Source organism: Oculina patagonica, chromosome 2 (assembly GCF_052425735.1).
Source record: "Oculina patagonica isolate OP01 chromosome 2, crgOcupat, whole genome shotgun sequence".
In the NCBI taxonomy this organism is placed as follows: Eukaryota; Metazoa; Cnidaria; class Anthozoa; order Scleractinia; family Oculinidae; genus Oculina; species Oculina patagonica.
In genome coordinates, this window is record NC_135759.1 from 5,235,695 (window position 1) to 5,252,433 (window position 16,739).

At 37.8% G+C, this 16,739-nt stretch overlaps 1 protein-coding gene across 5 annotated transcripts in view; it reads right to left on the minus strand.

The window, feature by feature from the left end:
- Positions 1–863: 863 nt before the first annotated feature.
- LOC144642789 (D(1) dopamine receptor-like) overlaps positions 864–16,739 on the minus strand; it is a 49,373-nt gene continuing 33,497 nt past the window's right edge. The window contains exons 1-3 of one of the 5 annotated variants that reach the window (XM_078501866.1): positions 14,176–14,937; positions 13,948–14,088; positions 864–4,003 (exon numbers count right to left, since the gene is read on the minus strand). In XM_078501866.1, coding sequence (XP_078357992.1) covers positions 2,387–3,928 — 1,542 coding nt within the window. In that variant the 5' untranslated portion in view covers positions 3,929–4,003; positions 13,948–14,088; positions 14,176–14,937 and the 3' untranslated portion in view covers positions 864–2,386. Of the gene's footprint in view, positions 4,004–6,513; positions 6,609–9,608; positions 9,931–13,947; positions 14,938–16,739 lie in introns of those variants that run through there. The other 4 variants (XM_078501865.1, XM_078501862.1, XM_078501863.1 and 1 more) reach the window with 4 other exon arrangements.

Sequence of the window (16,739 nt, forward strand, 5' to 3'; positions counted from 1 at the left end):
ACATTAAAAGGAATTCAAAAGAAACTTTTATCAACAATACGAATAAAACAATAATAAAGTATTGTTGACCTTGTCTCCTGTCGATAAACATTACAACAAGTCGTGGAAAATTCAGTTATGTGGAGTGAGCCCAAAAAATTGAAAGGGTACACCGTGATTCAAAGTTCGACTTACTAACCTATTGAGCGATGGATCAAGTTAAAATAAAAGCTGTTTTTTATTTGTAACCGGTGTTTATTCGGGCATAACACACACACAGTCCAAGCCTATCCTGTGTTCTGTAGCTTGACACTAGGAGTATTGCTACTCTTCCTGGGTAGGGTGCAACAAATTGAAGTTTAGGTATTTAAAGGAGTCTTTTGAAAAATCTCGAGCAGACGCACCTAATGGTTAAAGGGCTTACTCAAGTTAAAAGTTTAGAATAAAGACGCAATATTTCCACTGTAAAAATGAGAAAGAGGTACCGTTTTCTATGGAAGGTATATAAAAGGTTGCCTTTTCGGTCAAAATGGTATGGGTAGGTTTGGACCTCGGGGTGGACCCCACCCCCTTCGCATATAACTTTTTTGGGTTCCCCTCCGGAAGACTACCAAGTTAATTCTGCGTTCCAGCCTAATGGCCCATTAGGCCGGAGCTTATCCCGGTTTCTGTGGTATGAAGCGACTAGGAATATTTCTACTCTCCCCGGATGGGATGCTAGGCCCTTGCCAAGCAGGTTTATCTGTTTTTTTTTAGACTTTATTGCCCTTTTGTCCTTTTACCAAAGAGAGTTTTATCCTAGATACTTACTTTTTCAAGCGATATATATATAAGAACTATTGAATGAAAAGTGTAACTTGAAGATAGATGTATATATCTTTTATTTTCTACCATTCGATTCTGAAAAGATAAGATGATGACTTAGTAAATTGTACAACTGTTTAACAAAGTCCAAAATCCTGTATAGTAAAGTGCCTAAAATTCACTAATATCGTTTAGTAAAATGGTGTAAGAAAAACCAAAAAAATGAATTCGAAAACAACAAGACTTTGCATTAGTACAAAGTTTATCCTTGCCTACCATAGACTAGTTCTGTCCCAATGTAAAATCGATTGTTTTCAGCTAAGAAAAAGGCTAAGTTTAAAGGTACCATTCTGACGTTGCTAAGTCAGCATGGTACCAAACAGAAAATGTGTATACTTAGTAACTTCCTCTGACAGAAACTGTTCTGCTCAAGGTAGTTCGGAAGCAAAAAAACCCTATTACTATGACAAGTTAAAAATATTTTAGACGAATGTACCGCCCACCAAATATATCAGTCTGAAAGAAACAGGTCGAACATGTAAAACTATCTACAAACCATCTCCAGGGACCTAACTCCTGCTTATACCCAAGAATGCCCTATGAACTTCGAGCCTGATCGCCTTTGAACTTCGGCCGAGAAAAATGTATGATTAACGGGGTCGTCTCGAGGTTGTGTCTTACCGGGGTTGACATGTTGCCTTACCAAACGAAGTTTTTGTTCAACTAAACACCCTCACATTTGTTATATTCGAGGTCTGAACTTGGTTTAGCATTCGCTTATTGTGCCTGTCCCAAGGGATTGGATTGTTTTTGTATGCAATCGCTGTTCCTAAGGCTGTGTTCACACTTGGTGCCTGGGCACGGTGCCCGAGTACGATTCTCGTTGGGCACTAATGTGAACATACTATTTTTTCAAGTACCCACTCCATAGCCCGGTGTACTCGGGCACTTAATGGTACTTGGCTACTTAGTTTTTTTTCTGTCTGAACGCGACGCTATTTTTTGCCGGTGCTCAGGTACCATTGCTCCGGCACTAAGTGAGAACACTACCTTGGGATATCTATGAATTCGAAGCCTGCATGGAAAAGTCTTTTTTCGTTTTACTTTACGCAGGCTAATGAAGTTGTAATAGAGTTGATTATAACGCCTAGCTGTACTTTAAAGTACTCAAATAGTGTACTGCTATAAGAAATGTGTAAATTACACCTTTTTGGTTAAATATTACTTTTAGGCATTTTGCCTACCTTAGTAATACTGTTATTAAATTTGAATTTCCTTTGATTTGACGGTAGTTTTGTACAAAAGTAGTTTAACATACAGTCTTTGCATTGCTCCTTAAAATTGAAGTAGCATGTAAGTTTCAGAATCTCCAGCGACAAAAAGTTAAAGCCACATGTACGTCTAATCAGTAAAGCTGCATCGGCGAATATATTGTATGTGTCTCTTCATATATATCGAGGCCTTAGTCGCATTCCATTTTCATTGCGCGTGAAACTCAAAAAAGCACGGTGCTCTCTTCACAACAGATCTCCTTTGTGGTTTTCTTTGAGAACACTAAGTGTACCCATCTATAGACATGTACGATTTTAGTCCCACTTTCGTTTCAAACATCAGATGTCCTAATATCATCTTCAGGAATTGTTACTCCATCAACGAGTAAGTAAGTTTGATTTTTCACTTTATCGTGATAAGTAGAGAAATGCCCTTCTAAGGTGGAAAGACCGTCTTCCGCCTTATCCGATGGCTTTTCACCGCATATCTCGACCTCGTCCAAAAATGACACAGTTCTTTCGGCCCTTTTGTCAGATGTCTCTTGCATGCCTACCATACAATCGTCTGTTGTTAATTCTGGAATTTCACTGGCACCATTTTTAAATACATCATTGTTGTTGGGGTTTTCTAACTGAAAACAATCCTCGTAGGATGGCGGAGGCGTTGTAGGGCAGAACTGGTCACTGCCAGCTGCAGAGTTTTTGTCTTCGGGTGTTTCAATTCCTCTCTCGACGCTCCCATCATCGCTAATTGAGTCATGAACGACAGTTCCATTAGCTTTTGTGTCCTCTTGTTTCAGAAGAGGACTCTTTTGACACGGTGCACTGCCATTTGGTACATTCTCTGGCTTACTCTTTCCACTGTTGCTTCTTAGAGAGTTGTACGTTGAAGTGTCTCTTCGCCGGTATGTGAAGGACGTCATAGACGCTTCAGTGTCTGGGGAGTGTAACGACCCCTTACCGCACATTCTCCCAATAAGGTTCCTGAAGGCCAGTTTAAACGTGGGATTGAGAAAAGCGTAAATTATGGGATTTAAACAACTGTTGAGGTAGTGAAGCCATTTAACAGCTGAAGTTATAGCTGGAATGCTGTCGATGTTAATTTGGCAGGATTCACAGTACTGGTACGAAAGCGATGTCAGGAAGAAAGGAAGCCAGCAAATGACAAAGGCGCCGGTCACTACGCCTAAACTCTTAGCTGTTTTGTATTCAGCGGCAAGCCGTCGCCCATGACGTTGTGTGAAGCGAGACCTCCTCACCACCACGTCAAGGATCCCTCCGTAACAGAATAGTATGACCACAAGTGGGATAAAAAATGCAAATACGAAGATCACCACGTATTTCCATGGCTGTTCAATCAGGAAGAGACATGATGTACCAATAGCGTGCAACCAGGAGAGCAAGATAATCCACTTGCATTTGCCTGTTGTCATCTTGGTGTGATGTATCAAAGGGTGTTTGATGGCAAAAAATCGATCAATGGAGATAAACATCAAGTTAGAGATTGATGAAATAGCACACACGATGTCGATCATGGTCCAAACCAAGGCGAATGTCATTACATCGATTTCTGGTGGATACATCCACGTTGTGATCTCGCCAGCCAGCCAGATTGGCTCGGTGATGAATGCTACCATCATGTCACTCACGGCCAAGCTGAGTATAAACCAGTTTGTGACACTCTTTCGGATTCGTTTGAACGCGTAAAAAGCGGCTATGACAAGACCATTGCCGAATAGCGTCAGGATAATTAGAATCAGAATTGCTATTGAGGATATGACCTTGTGGGATAGACTATTCATCGGGTACGGGGCCATTTCGGGAGCTGGTCCGCCGTCCGTTGAAGCGTTCAAACTGCTGTTGCTTGCGTTCATAACGAAGGACTGTCTTGACCCAGGGCTTTCGTGTTCTACTTGGTTGTCCCTGCTGTGTTACGTTTGTTGTAATGTCTGAAAAGAAACAGCATGTGCAATTGTCAATTAAGAACGGATGTTTATAGCATGTTCTTAAACACGTATCAACCTTAATGGAATTTAGATAACTATCATCTGGCTAACAGGTGTCGGTGATGCAGAAGTGTATACTGCTTCTTCAGGCACACTTCAGTTTTCATAATTCCTTTTCATTTTGCGCATTGCTCCAATCGAAAGTGTTACAGATCTTTTGTCTCTGCATCATATATATATGCACCTGGGCTGAGAGTATCGTATAGAATTAACAAAAACAAAACTACACCATGCATTTATATTTACTGTAAACGCTAAATTGCTTGAGACAAAACAATTTTCTCGAAATACACCCCATATGCTTTTGATTTCACCTTCGTTCAGACTGTTTGTAGGTGCTCTGCGTGTGCCCAACTGAATCCAATTTAAAGCTATATCGATTACCCTCATTTGTTTTGTCACGTCTTTTTCTTAAGCGATTGCTTTTGGTAGATCCTGGGGCAATGTGGCGAGGATGCCAGGTGTTTGATTTGTTTTGATAAACCTTGTGCACCTTGGAAGGAGCTGAGTTATTTTTAATTCTTGATTTTTTTTTTTGACTTAGTAATATCTTAAAGGGGCAGATACTGTATTTCCTGCAGTCTGGCGAATGCCGTTACTGTAGTGAAATGCGGTGGACTAGTTTAGTGTCTTTCAAGGACAGTTAAATAAATCAGTAGGTAGTTTATTCTATCACGCTACAAAAACTACATGAATAAGAAACAGCGAAGTAGGTTTTAACTATCCTTGTTCTCTTTTTGAAAACAAAAATGCAGTCAGTTTGCAAGAAACAGCATTTCTTTCTTTTTTTTTTGCATGGTTGTTTGTATGTTGCTAGAAGGCACGCATTTCCATTAGCTCGTGAAGTTTATGTAGCACGCAGAGAGAGTTGGCGACGTGGTTTTGGCATGGCTCATTAACCCAAGACCACTAATTGATAACTTTGCTTCAATTTAACCTTAGGGCTCAATGCAATGGCAATTCGGCTCTCTTCGATCTAACGAACTGCAAGGGTGCCGTTAACTCGTCTAGTGTTAGAATTCTACAAACGGCTAATGACATCGAAATGTCCTGCACGATCCTAAAGAATAGTAACTGACGTTCAAATAAATATTGCGTGTTTTTGCATGTTTCTTTGAAAAAAATTAGCTCTTTGTTACTTTGTTTTTAAATTTCCCGTTTGACGTAAATTAGATAGATTGTGGCTTCGTTCACCGCATGGCACATCTTTGCGGCGCAATACGGCTACGGCAGTATCATGTTTTTGTTTGTAATGGAAAACACGTTTTCACTTTACGAAGGAAACAATTTCTAAAAGGCGGATGAAACGGGCAAGTTATAAGTATTCAAGGAGTGATTGTCGGTATAAATACGCTGTTGGTATAAACAATCAAATGTTAATGGCGTGGAACTCATTATGGACTTTCTAAGAGGCGGTATTTCAAAAAAGCCCCTCACTTGGAACAATATCTAATCTTCGGTAAACGGCAACCAAATCTGCACGTCCGCCTGACAATAGAAGTCTCCCCTCACATTCTCAAGGCTGGAATAAAGCTAAACATTTTGTGAAGTTCTAAGAAAGTTTTGGTAGGTACAACAAAATTATGCAGGTGTAATAACTCAAGTTCTGTACATCGTGTTTCCAATTGCTGTTCTTGCTGATTAGATCTTTCGATTCTTACAGAAGTTGGTAAACTTGGACAAGTTTACTGACAACCTTCTTGTTCCGAATCCGAAAAAAACTATTAATCTGCGCCGCCCAATCGATAAGGACATGAAAATAAATTAAGTCCTGAATTGTCATTTTCCTTTCACTCATTAATTGCGAACAGAATGCCTTTTGCAGGTAACAAAACCGTTTCAATGACCGCTCGACCTCTACATGAACCAACATTTGGCACTGTCCCTTCGTCAAAAACTTGGTCTTTTTAACATTTCTACTATTTAAAGTTTAGCAGACCCCCTGTCCTGCTATAATCACAATAGTGAATAAACGCCCATTTCCGTGCTTTTTGTTCACGTTGGCAGTCATTATTTTAGCGGCAGAAGAGTAACAAAACAGCACGGCAGGTGGGGAGATACTGAACACTTATTTACCTAATGCAAGTGTGCCCAGTGAAGATAACAATTCCATAACAGGGCATACACAAGAGTGTTTCAAAATAAACTTAAAGTTAAGTCACGAAACTGGAAAATGATAATGATATGGATTTTAAAACGCTTAAACATTTCGCATCCATTTTTTCGCATTGTTTTACCAGTGTTAATGGTGTGTGGCGATAATCTATTAGAAGCCCATTTTTGTCCATAAAATACAAGTGTTCGTGTTAATTATGGTGTAAATAGCGAGAAGGAATGCAATTAAGTGGTTTATGTTCAACTGGAACGTTGTAAGCACTTGTCGGTCCATTAAATGCAAAGCATGGGTCGGACTGATAATTACAAAGCCTGCTTAGATTAAAAGATATACTTACATTCAGTTGATCAACGAATACACGAAAATGCTTCATGTAAGAGCTATTCATTCACATCACTGAATGCCTTAGTTTCTTTTTTAATTTGGTGGCACATCAAGACGTTCTTCCCTTAACTCTATGGTTTCCTTTATTCTGAAATAAGTTGTTGATCACAGAGGAAGGTTATAGGATTAGGGATACAAAACTGACAAACCCTGTCTAAACAAGGTTAAATGAACAGCTTGTATGCTTGGACGAATGATAGTTACAACCTTTCACTTAAGACCGTTATCCGTTAATACGCTATTTATAGGATTATCCACCTTATTATACCCCCATTACCTTTATCTTAATAGTTTTCTTTATCTTCTTTCATCTCACGAATTGTCGTCTAGGTGATGTTAGAATTCAACTGAACTGTTATTTTGTCCAAGTATGTTGGATCTTACATTTGTTTATGAATTTAACAACTAGCCTTTTGATAAGCCATGTACGAGATTTACCAATTAAGTTATCTTCATATCGAACACAAGGATGATGTCTATCAAGAATTTGCAGCAGGGATTTGTAATAGTGCTGAATTAAATTAAATGAATTAAATGGCAAGATAACAATCTACTAAGGGTCTTAAAGGGGCCAAGTTGTGCTATTTATGGAGGCGATATCTTTTTAATAGGCCATTTCCGAATGGCCATGCATTTGCCTTTGTTTCAAAACGACAAATGGTGCAAAAGCTTTCAAATGTAAAAGGGGTTTGATTTGCGTGAAAATGAACACATAATGCGCATCAACAAATGGACAGTCAGTCCGTTCGATTTAATATAAGATAGTGTGAGCGTGCATTTATAACTCGACGGAAGCGCGTTCCGTGCTCCCGAAATGAAGTGTGCAATTGTTTATATGGTAACTAAGCAGAACTTTCCTTTGCCCACCATAAGCAAGAAACATGCCTGTTTATTTTAAAAATGGAGACCAAGAGTGGATATCTTCCAAACTTTTCTATCGGTGTGGATTTTCCAGTCCCTACAAGGCATTAAAAAAACAGTAGAGCAGAGTTATCGCGTTTTGCAAATTTACTGGTTGCATAAATGGAACAAATTTTCGCGTACAGGCAGCCAACCAACCCTTTCTCGATCCCTGCGCATCAAAACTTGACCAAGCTTCTAAAATAATTAAGTCAACCAAAACTATTTCCGTGGGACCAATTTATACTCAGCTGCACTCTACACATCAATTCTTTTATTAATCAAGGCTTCATACTATTTCATACTTCAAACGTCTTTTATAAGGGGAAAAAGTTAAGTTGTTGATCTCGCTTGAAATTGAAGAAAAAGTCAATTGGTCAGATTAGTGTTCGTGCATGAGGCACGTGACTTTCGAGAACTTAGGAAGACCTATGTATTTAAAATAGAATAACAATGCAGTGACGTTCAAAATACTACGAAGAATATACCCATAAATGCTTGACAATGCTATAATAGTTGCTCAGAATACTGACCAATTTGCATCTAACGACTCGTCAAATACAGATAACTAAAAGCAAACACGTTTGTAATTGTATTAGGCGAAATTTGTGAAAAGGCTTATAATATTTTGTCATCAATAATGATACGCCTCATCCACGAAAATGTCAGTTTACAGTCAAATGTAAACAATCCATATTCCTTCCCAAAAGGGTCATATTCAAAAAACATCCACGGACCAATTTTTCTTCCAGAACGACATTTAACACTATTTGCAGTGTTTTTGAAATTCTTTCCAAAAGGGAATGCAACACCACTTGTAGAAAAACGTTTAAAAAGCGTTTATTTTCAGCATAACTTTTTTTTCGGTTTTACATCAAACTTTGGTTGGAATTTGAAAGGTCATGTGTTTAGTTGTTTATAAATCATAAAGCATAAAACATAAACCAAAAAGCCTCGGGTTAATAACTTTTATGATGTTTCTAGAAAGTTGTGTTACAGTCTGTTTACTTGTTCCCCTGTAGCTGTAATCTTTTTGGAAGACGAAGTCGCATAGGGGTCGTTAAAGTTAACTCCGGAATCTCGGCTATATTACATCAAACTAACAACTGATATAAACAGTTCAAAAGATGACTTTTGAGTCTTGCGTGATTCGCTGAATAATTTTTTTTTTGCTATTTCCATTTACTTTTTTTTGTCAATACCCCGCACTCAGCACGCGAGGAAAACAGCACTTAAAAATAAAATAACGGTATATTTTTAGACGCTGGCCAATTTCTCAGCGGTGGACAATTTCGAAAACTAAAGAGCACATTAACAAGGGCATGGAATCTACCAAATTACACTCACTGCCACATATTTCTCTCACGTAAAGTTAAAACCATTGTTAAAGTTCTACTTTAAGAACGGAAAACTGCAAAATATCCTTAACATGGTCATTGATGGCTAAAAAGCAAACCCTATGTCAGTATTACAAAACCTAGTTCCAACATGAATGAAGCTACTGTTTCAGGTTAATAACATGCGTCGAATATCAGCCCCTCAGGCATTTAATTTTAACTCCATCAAGAAACTTACACATTTCCGCAAGCCTTTAAGCTTGCCAACAGTGAAACACAGAACTCTTTGCATATGGAACTTATTCTCCAAACATCTGGAAAAGTTCTTTGAGCAAGTGGTCTTATGCGAGAAGTTCACATACCTGAAATGACTTGTGCCTAAATAGTTCAGCAGAGAAGCGTAACTGCAAATTAATGCTAACTTACTTAATGTAAGTTAATTAAAAAATTTCAAACCGAAACATTTTACTTCATTGACCTCCACTTTACACAAGTTCTTTTCAAACGTACTACGTTCCCTTGACAGCTCAAAATAAATAAAGCTGGGCGGTAAATATAGTTTCCACTCGTAGCAGTCATATTGTAAACAATCTCTTGACATGACTCTTCTAAGCAAGTGAAAAACACTTTTGATATCCTCTCACAGAAAACTTTGAGAACTTTATAAACAAGCTTAATCTCGACAAAAGTGGATTTCAATTCACTGAATAGCCGCTTTGTGTGTTTTCGTCGTTAATACATGGCAACGCCGAAGAATGGCTAAAGATAAGACAAGATGTCCAACGCTGAGACACAATTTGGAAACTCTTACCTTGAAATCAGACTGCTGCTTCGGTCTTCCTTCGAGGTTTCGGTCGTTTGCAAAGCGCCAGAGACTAGTGTGAAAGCTTAATTGCACCAAGCAGACCAAATATTGATCTTCGCAGCTTGACAAAACAAAGTCAGCATAATAATAGTCTATCGTCTATACCTTGCAGGACCTTCTGTTCACGAATAAAAGGAGGAGTCTGACATTTTCTGACAGCGTGATGTCTTTCAACGTTTAGTTAGACAGTAGCGTTGATCTGGTGATGCCAGTGATAAGCTGCTTTGTTTTTTAGCGTATAAAAGCCTGGATTCTCTGCAAATTAACGAACTATGGAAGCGCGACCAAGAACGAAAATTCAAAACACCGACGTCATACCAGCGTGATAAACAATAACATAGCCTCGAGGACTAGATGACCTCTCCGCTCTGAGCATTGCGACTGTTAAGTAAAATTTGAGAAACTTTTTTTAATATCCGTTACCAACAAAATGCTTGCACGATTATCGCGAATCAACCTCACACAAGCGTACAGACAAAGCATTTAGTCATTGTTGACGGAAATGTCAAATTTATTAATGATACACGTGAAAAACTACCAGACCCTGTAGACTTGAGCTCGGTGCTGAGTTCCGTATAGAAAACTTTTGAAAGAAAAAAAGCCTTCCAACTTCAACCCATCAATTGTTAGTAATCGTCACTGAATAAAGAATATAAAATATTAAATTTGTTTTATAGAGTTTGGTTAGGTATGAAAAGATACCCCTTACAGTGAATTGTTCCTGTTAAAAGGGTTGGACAATTTGGATAAACATCAAGAAATGCTGCAAATTACTCCGTATGGTTTCTTATCAGTTAGGAAGATATTTCTGGCATTTGATAGAGGAGTATTAATTTCTTAACCCATGTGGATCATTGACCGGATTTACTGTATGCCGCGTAGCTTACCGCGAAAGCTTGTTAGCTACACGTGTTAAAGATCAGCTTTAGATTGTATAAAGCAAACGTTGAACAAGAGGCTTGTTTATCCAACATTGCTGCGAGTTTTGGATGTTGGAACGCCTCGAACCAACCGAAACAATGGCTGTCTGTGGGAGGGAATCAAAGAAAAGATACCAATAACTTCGATGCAGGGTTTCACCTTGGAAATTCAGAGGTCAATCAATCAAAGATGAACAAGAAAATTGACAGTCAGAAAGACTTCGATAGAAGCCTTAACCGTGACCGGCTCCTAATGGCCTGGGTCGAGAAAAACAATCACCTCTTTGCATAATCAACTGGCGAATGAAACGTGCAAAATATGAGTCGATTGTTTCTCCTTGCGAGTTTGGAAAGAGGCAAACCATGTTAGAACTCACGAAATGGAATCTGCAAAACAACGTTAGAATGCTGATAGGAGACAGAAATCAAATCCACTTTCACAGAATATCTTTCGTAACCGATAACCTTTATGACGTTTCAAGGAATTTACGAAAATTGAGCTTTAGCAGTTGGGACGCGTTGGCAACAAAAAACGTTCGTGATTTAATATGCCGTGGCTAATTTATAACAAATCTGTCGTTTTTTCAACGAGGTGGAAAATCCGACTTAACTCTGTACAGAGGCTTGAGAAGTTTACACATAATAAAATCACGGCACGTCATTTCCTAAACACGCACCCAACATCAAAAGGAAATAACAGACGTTAAAGACACCTGTTAAAGAGGTTCATCTTAAATTTGCAAACCTAGGCAGATCGTATATACCTTGTCCGCATCATTATCTAGTTTATAGTTACATTTTTAAAACTAGCATATTTTATTAAAATCTCCAAACTTTTGTTTTCCGTCACAGACTAGATTGATAAACAGGACTGGACTTTTGGAGTGGACCGCGGACTGTCCCTCGCCGGCAAGGTTTTAGCCTTTTAACTGTAAACTACTTTTTAATTGTTGCTTTCCTTTAGTGTAATGTTGTAATAATGTGCATGTGTGCACGTTTAAGTAAATTTAGACTTTTATGTTCCTTTTACTTTATTTGAGTCATTCATTTCTTAACAGGCTAGTGGAAGAAGCGAACTAGATCAATTCTAAATCGTGTACACAGCCAGGTCAAGGCTGCATATGGAATACATATGTTTCGTTTATGGCAGACTAGAATTTCATTGCAATCTGCAGTGATTAAATTCCTTTCCTATCTAAGGGGCCGGGGAGAGAGGCGCGCTAATGACCTCAATCGGAAAACAACATCGCCGGAAAAAATATAACCTCAGATCCTTAATTGAAACTCTAAGGATGATCAATGCGAAGTAGGTATTTACTTTTGTCAGATTTTCTTATTTGCATGTTTCCTTCAACAAAAAGGCTTTTTATGGAGATTATTACAGGAGTCTGCAAGATACAGGGAATGGTTCAAGGAATGCAATAATTAGATTTGATGTACGTCAACAATGTTAATTATATTACAGCTGCGTGGTCCATTGATGAAGCTTTCACATTTTCGCAGATTTTAGTCAGTGATAATGGCCTACGATATTTCATGTATGTACCAGCTAAAACTACAGAGAATAATATGAACTTCAGTAATTTTAGTCCGAATGCTTAGAAAAATCGATGTTGCTTGTCGCTAACTTTTCAGTAATGGAAATGACAAAAAACTAGAAGTATTATTGTTATTCAACTTTACATAACAAATATCAGAGGAAAATTGGAGAACTCTGGCGGCAGACTTGTGATTGCCGTTGCAGTGGTTAAAAATAGTCTGTCTTTTTACACAAAACTAAAAAGGTACATAACTGCAATCCTACACGCACAAAAAACCCCAAATCACAAGCTAGAAGTTTATATTTAAAACTTCCTTATAAATCTGTCAACAATGGTTTAAACCGCATTGCATTTTGTCACGATTTGCTTCAAATTTCTTTTCTTATCATTCCGGGCTTGTCTTTCAGTTGACCATGTCTGGGACACAAAACATATGATAAAAGGATTAGGGCGAAGGGAAAATTATTTTAAAGCTGTATACGAGGGAAATAATTAGTTTATGGGAGCAACTATTTGTTTTGCTTTGTACGACGATTGAGTTTGATAACAAATTTTGAGGTCTGTTATGTGAAGAGCCTGCAAACAAAGGATTTCCTTTGTCCTAGTTCGTTTGTCAATTTAACGCTTCTTTTTGATATAAACGCTTAATAGGATTTCACCTTTTTGTCAGCTTAGCACATTGAGCCACGATAGACAAGTCACTATAACATCCCTGCCGGCGGGCTGGACACAAAGGCTATCTCTACAAACAGAAAACAGTCTTGAGCTCTTTAGTAATCGTGCGGAATTCCGTACTAATCTAATTCGGAAACCACCACTTAAAAGGTTTTAAAGTAAAAATCTCATAAAAGGCAGGAACAAATACCATTTTGTACATCTTTCCTTAACGGGGAATTTCTGAGCAGTTTTCTTTCTTTTAAAAAATAAATGTCAGAAGTCAAATTGATTGTAGCTATTTCGGAAAAGAGCGGTCAATTAAAAGTCATATTTTGATGTGCTGAGATGGGCTGAGATAACAAAGTGTTTACAAAAAAAGAAGTGTTTGAAGCTTGAAACTTCACCTTTCGGAAAGGCGATGGTCTTTTTCTGAAAGATAGAACGATAAAGGACATTTCTTTGATAACTGCTGAAGTGTTTAAAACTTTGTTAACTAAGTAGGTCTCTCGGAAAGTGTTTGGTGGGAAAACTGGTCTTTAAATCGTCGTGCGGCGGATCTTTCATTCATAGCGGCCATCTTTTTACGCCGAATTGTCAACAAACGAAATAAACCAACCACCGTTATGTTAAAATCATCAATGATATCAATGTAATCTTAAATAGCTTTTATTGCAAGGTATGGAAAAACGATTACACACAGCGAGAAGATGGTTATAGCGACAATCAAAAACCTGTGAATTACTACAGCCCGAAACGAGGGAAGCATGATTTAATGACTTTCACTAGCTCACTTAGCGAAATTAGAAGGTGTGAAAGCGATAATTTAACCAGTCGAAGCTATGGCGGAATGTTACGCACGGTGGCCGAGCTCGAGTGTACTTGTGCAGAAAATGTGACACTCGTTTTGAGTTTCGAAAGGATGTTTTGATTTAGGATTTAAATTTGATGCTTTCTGTAAACGCTTTGTTTAACCTCGAGAGCGTCTGAACGAAAGAACAATGTAACAGTGTCGAAGTACCCCAAACTGAGAGCGTTGTAGAGTAAATCGAGGTGAAACCAAAAACTGAGGTTTATGCTAAGGGCATGCTGTTAACAGCTCAATTGAATATAGAACTGTTTGAATGTCAAACGCTTGGCCTGTTTCTGAAGACAAAAAAGTTATCCTACCTCACTCCTTTCTTTATAACTTCCAGTTAGCTAAAAGCGTCGCCCTTCCTTCAGTTGTTGCATTGAAAGTTTCAGAAGTTAAGCGATATTTTTTGTTCCTGATTGTTCCTTGTTGGGTTACCTCTGATGACCAATTGTAATCTAAAACAAGAAGGCAGAACATTGTCAATAAATGAGCTTACAGATCTCTCCCACAACTGGAATTCACATAGGACGTGACTAACTTACTGTAAAGTGTAACAGTTGTATCATAACTGTCGATGCTCATGTGTTAAATAAAAACCCGAAAGCGACAAATTTCGCTTGGAAGTAAAGAAAGGGTGCTCGCCCTTAGAAATTGTTTACAAGGTGCTTCCTTGGGCAATAATACCCTACAAGCTTGTCTGATTAGCTGGTTTGTAATAGTCAGGAATGGTGTCAGTTTTCGAGTGCACAAAATACTTCACATGATTATTTACTTGTTTCGATTTCACTGTTTAGATAGCGCTTTTTGTTGTTTTATTTCATTTCCCAGCCAATCAAAACAGCGGAAACAAGATAACGTTATAATTGGACTGTCAATTTTCTTTGATGGAGCTGTAATGATGATAAAAGCGAAATCTTCACACAGCTGGGATTGCACGAGGATCGGTATTCTAGAATCACAGAGCATTATTTTTTGGCAGAGAGCTATGAATACCGCCCTCTTCTCGCAGGTTCCACAAAGATTAAAATGTAATTTCTCCCATCTGTAGCAATTTTGTCAAGAGATAGATCGAAAGAATCGACAAAACCATCAACTAAATTAAAGATACCTTCTTGATGATACACCAATTTCTATGAACTAATATTAACGACGAATGTTTGTAGTTGGTAGGCAGAATGAATATATGAGCACAGTACTGTAAAAACAATCAATCTCGTTGACACTAATGAAATAAAATTTACGCGACTTTGGTTTCAATGAATTCTTGTTAGTCGAACCCCCACACTCAATTGTGGACCCGGCTACTTTTATTAATGTAAAATGCTTCTAAGTACGTTTTAACTCTCCGACGCCTCCCGTTAACAAAATAAAGGCAGTCACCTAAGTTCTTGAAGGTCATATTCATGCCAAAATAAACCGAGTGTCTCTGACGTACGCTTGCCACCGCGATCGTAATTCAGTGAGCATTTAAACGCATTTGCAGTTGATTGTAGGAAAATGCTAAAGGAAAATACAAAAGAGAGGGTTAAATTAATTATTCAGTTCTGTTCAAAGGCTAAATTTCTTGCTTCTTAGGGCTACCTTTCGATGTGTAAATTAAAATTCAGTTTGGTACACCGACAAAGGAAATTGAACAAGCAGAACTTCATTAAAAGAGGTTCAGTTTGAGTTTTAAGACACCATGTTGCAAATTTATAGTTTTTAGGGGAGTAAAAAGACTCATAACAGTATGTACTCTGTGGGTTTCGAATTTGGATATCGATTCTCCTTCTTTTGCGTTCAGGATAATTTAGCAATTGCCAATTAGTTTTGCTTTTCTGCTCAAAAAATTCCTCACTTTCTGGAAAAATGCTCGCAGCGACAAACAGCCAAACTAGCTCTTTGCGAGAAGAAACTATCTTCGCACAGTTCAAGTAGTTTTAAGGCGAAACAGTTTGGTGAAATAGCGTAAAAAAAGTTTCATTCAGTGATGAATTCGTTAGTCTTCCTTGCGGTATAAACCTGAAGTGTGGACTATAATTGGCATTATATAGTCATTATATACTGTAAACATATTAATCGGCTTACTTTGAATTAGAACCCTGGGCTGCCTGTGGTGTACCAAACTTCATAACAATACAATGATGTTTAGTTGCTTTGAGTTTCAATTGTGTGGGGAGAGACAGTAATTTCTTTTAAAGAATTTAAGTCTGCTCCGCGGCAAGATTTCTAGTGAATATTTTTCTAGGCCTGCTGATGAAGTAAAAATCACCTTGTGTCCTAATTAGCTAAGCTAAGGTTCACCACAGGCGAAAATTCACTCGGAAATCCGATTAGTATAACATAACATTTACCCAAGATCCCACACATATAAAAAAAGGAATTAAAATAACATCTTAACAAGAAAAACATGCTGTTAATCCTATTAGGTTCCCCTAAATGAAATAGCAAAAGCAGGCCTAATATGAACACTGTTTGAAACAAAAATCTATACACATTATTATAAGAAAGTTACTCAGCTAATTTACCCAACATGGAGTAGAATGTTTTAATTTCGTAGACTAAATTTGATATATCCCACTGTTGAGTTTAATACTTTTAGGAAAATATCCCAATTAAACTGAAGTAACAGAACGATTCAACTAAAAAAATCAGTATCGATATTTTCAAAAATACACTCATAAATTGATTAGTTTAGTCATAAAGTTCCCAAATGAGGTAAAATCAACAAAAGTGGTATGTGAATTAACTCTTTCTTTTCTCCTTCTTGTACCGCACACAAAATTGGTTCTGCAGGTGACTTTATGAAAAAACAACAACATATTTTTACCGCACCCTTGTTGAAAATTCGTAAACAAGGGTTATCGCCTCAGTACTATACATGAAAAACCTAACCGCAATGCATAATATTTTGCATCCAACCGCAGCCATTCGCATTTGTAGTCCTTTATTTTCGCAGAAGATTGAGGAGTTATAAATTTAAAACAACGGCTTTTAGCTGTTCGTGCTTTTTTTCAGGGTGTTTTCTGTAGTGCTTTGACGATACGTTTTTTTAAAACCACTTAATCGTTTTAACTGTCTATCACCTTAATTCCATTATTAACATTGTTCCATTATTCCTTTCATT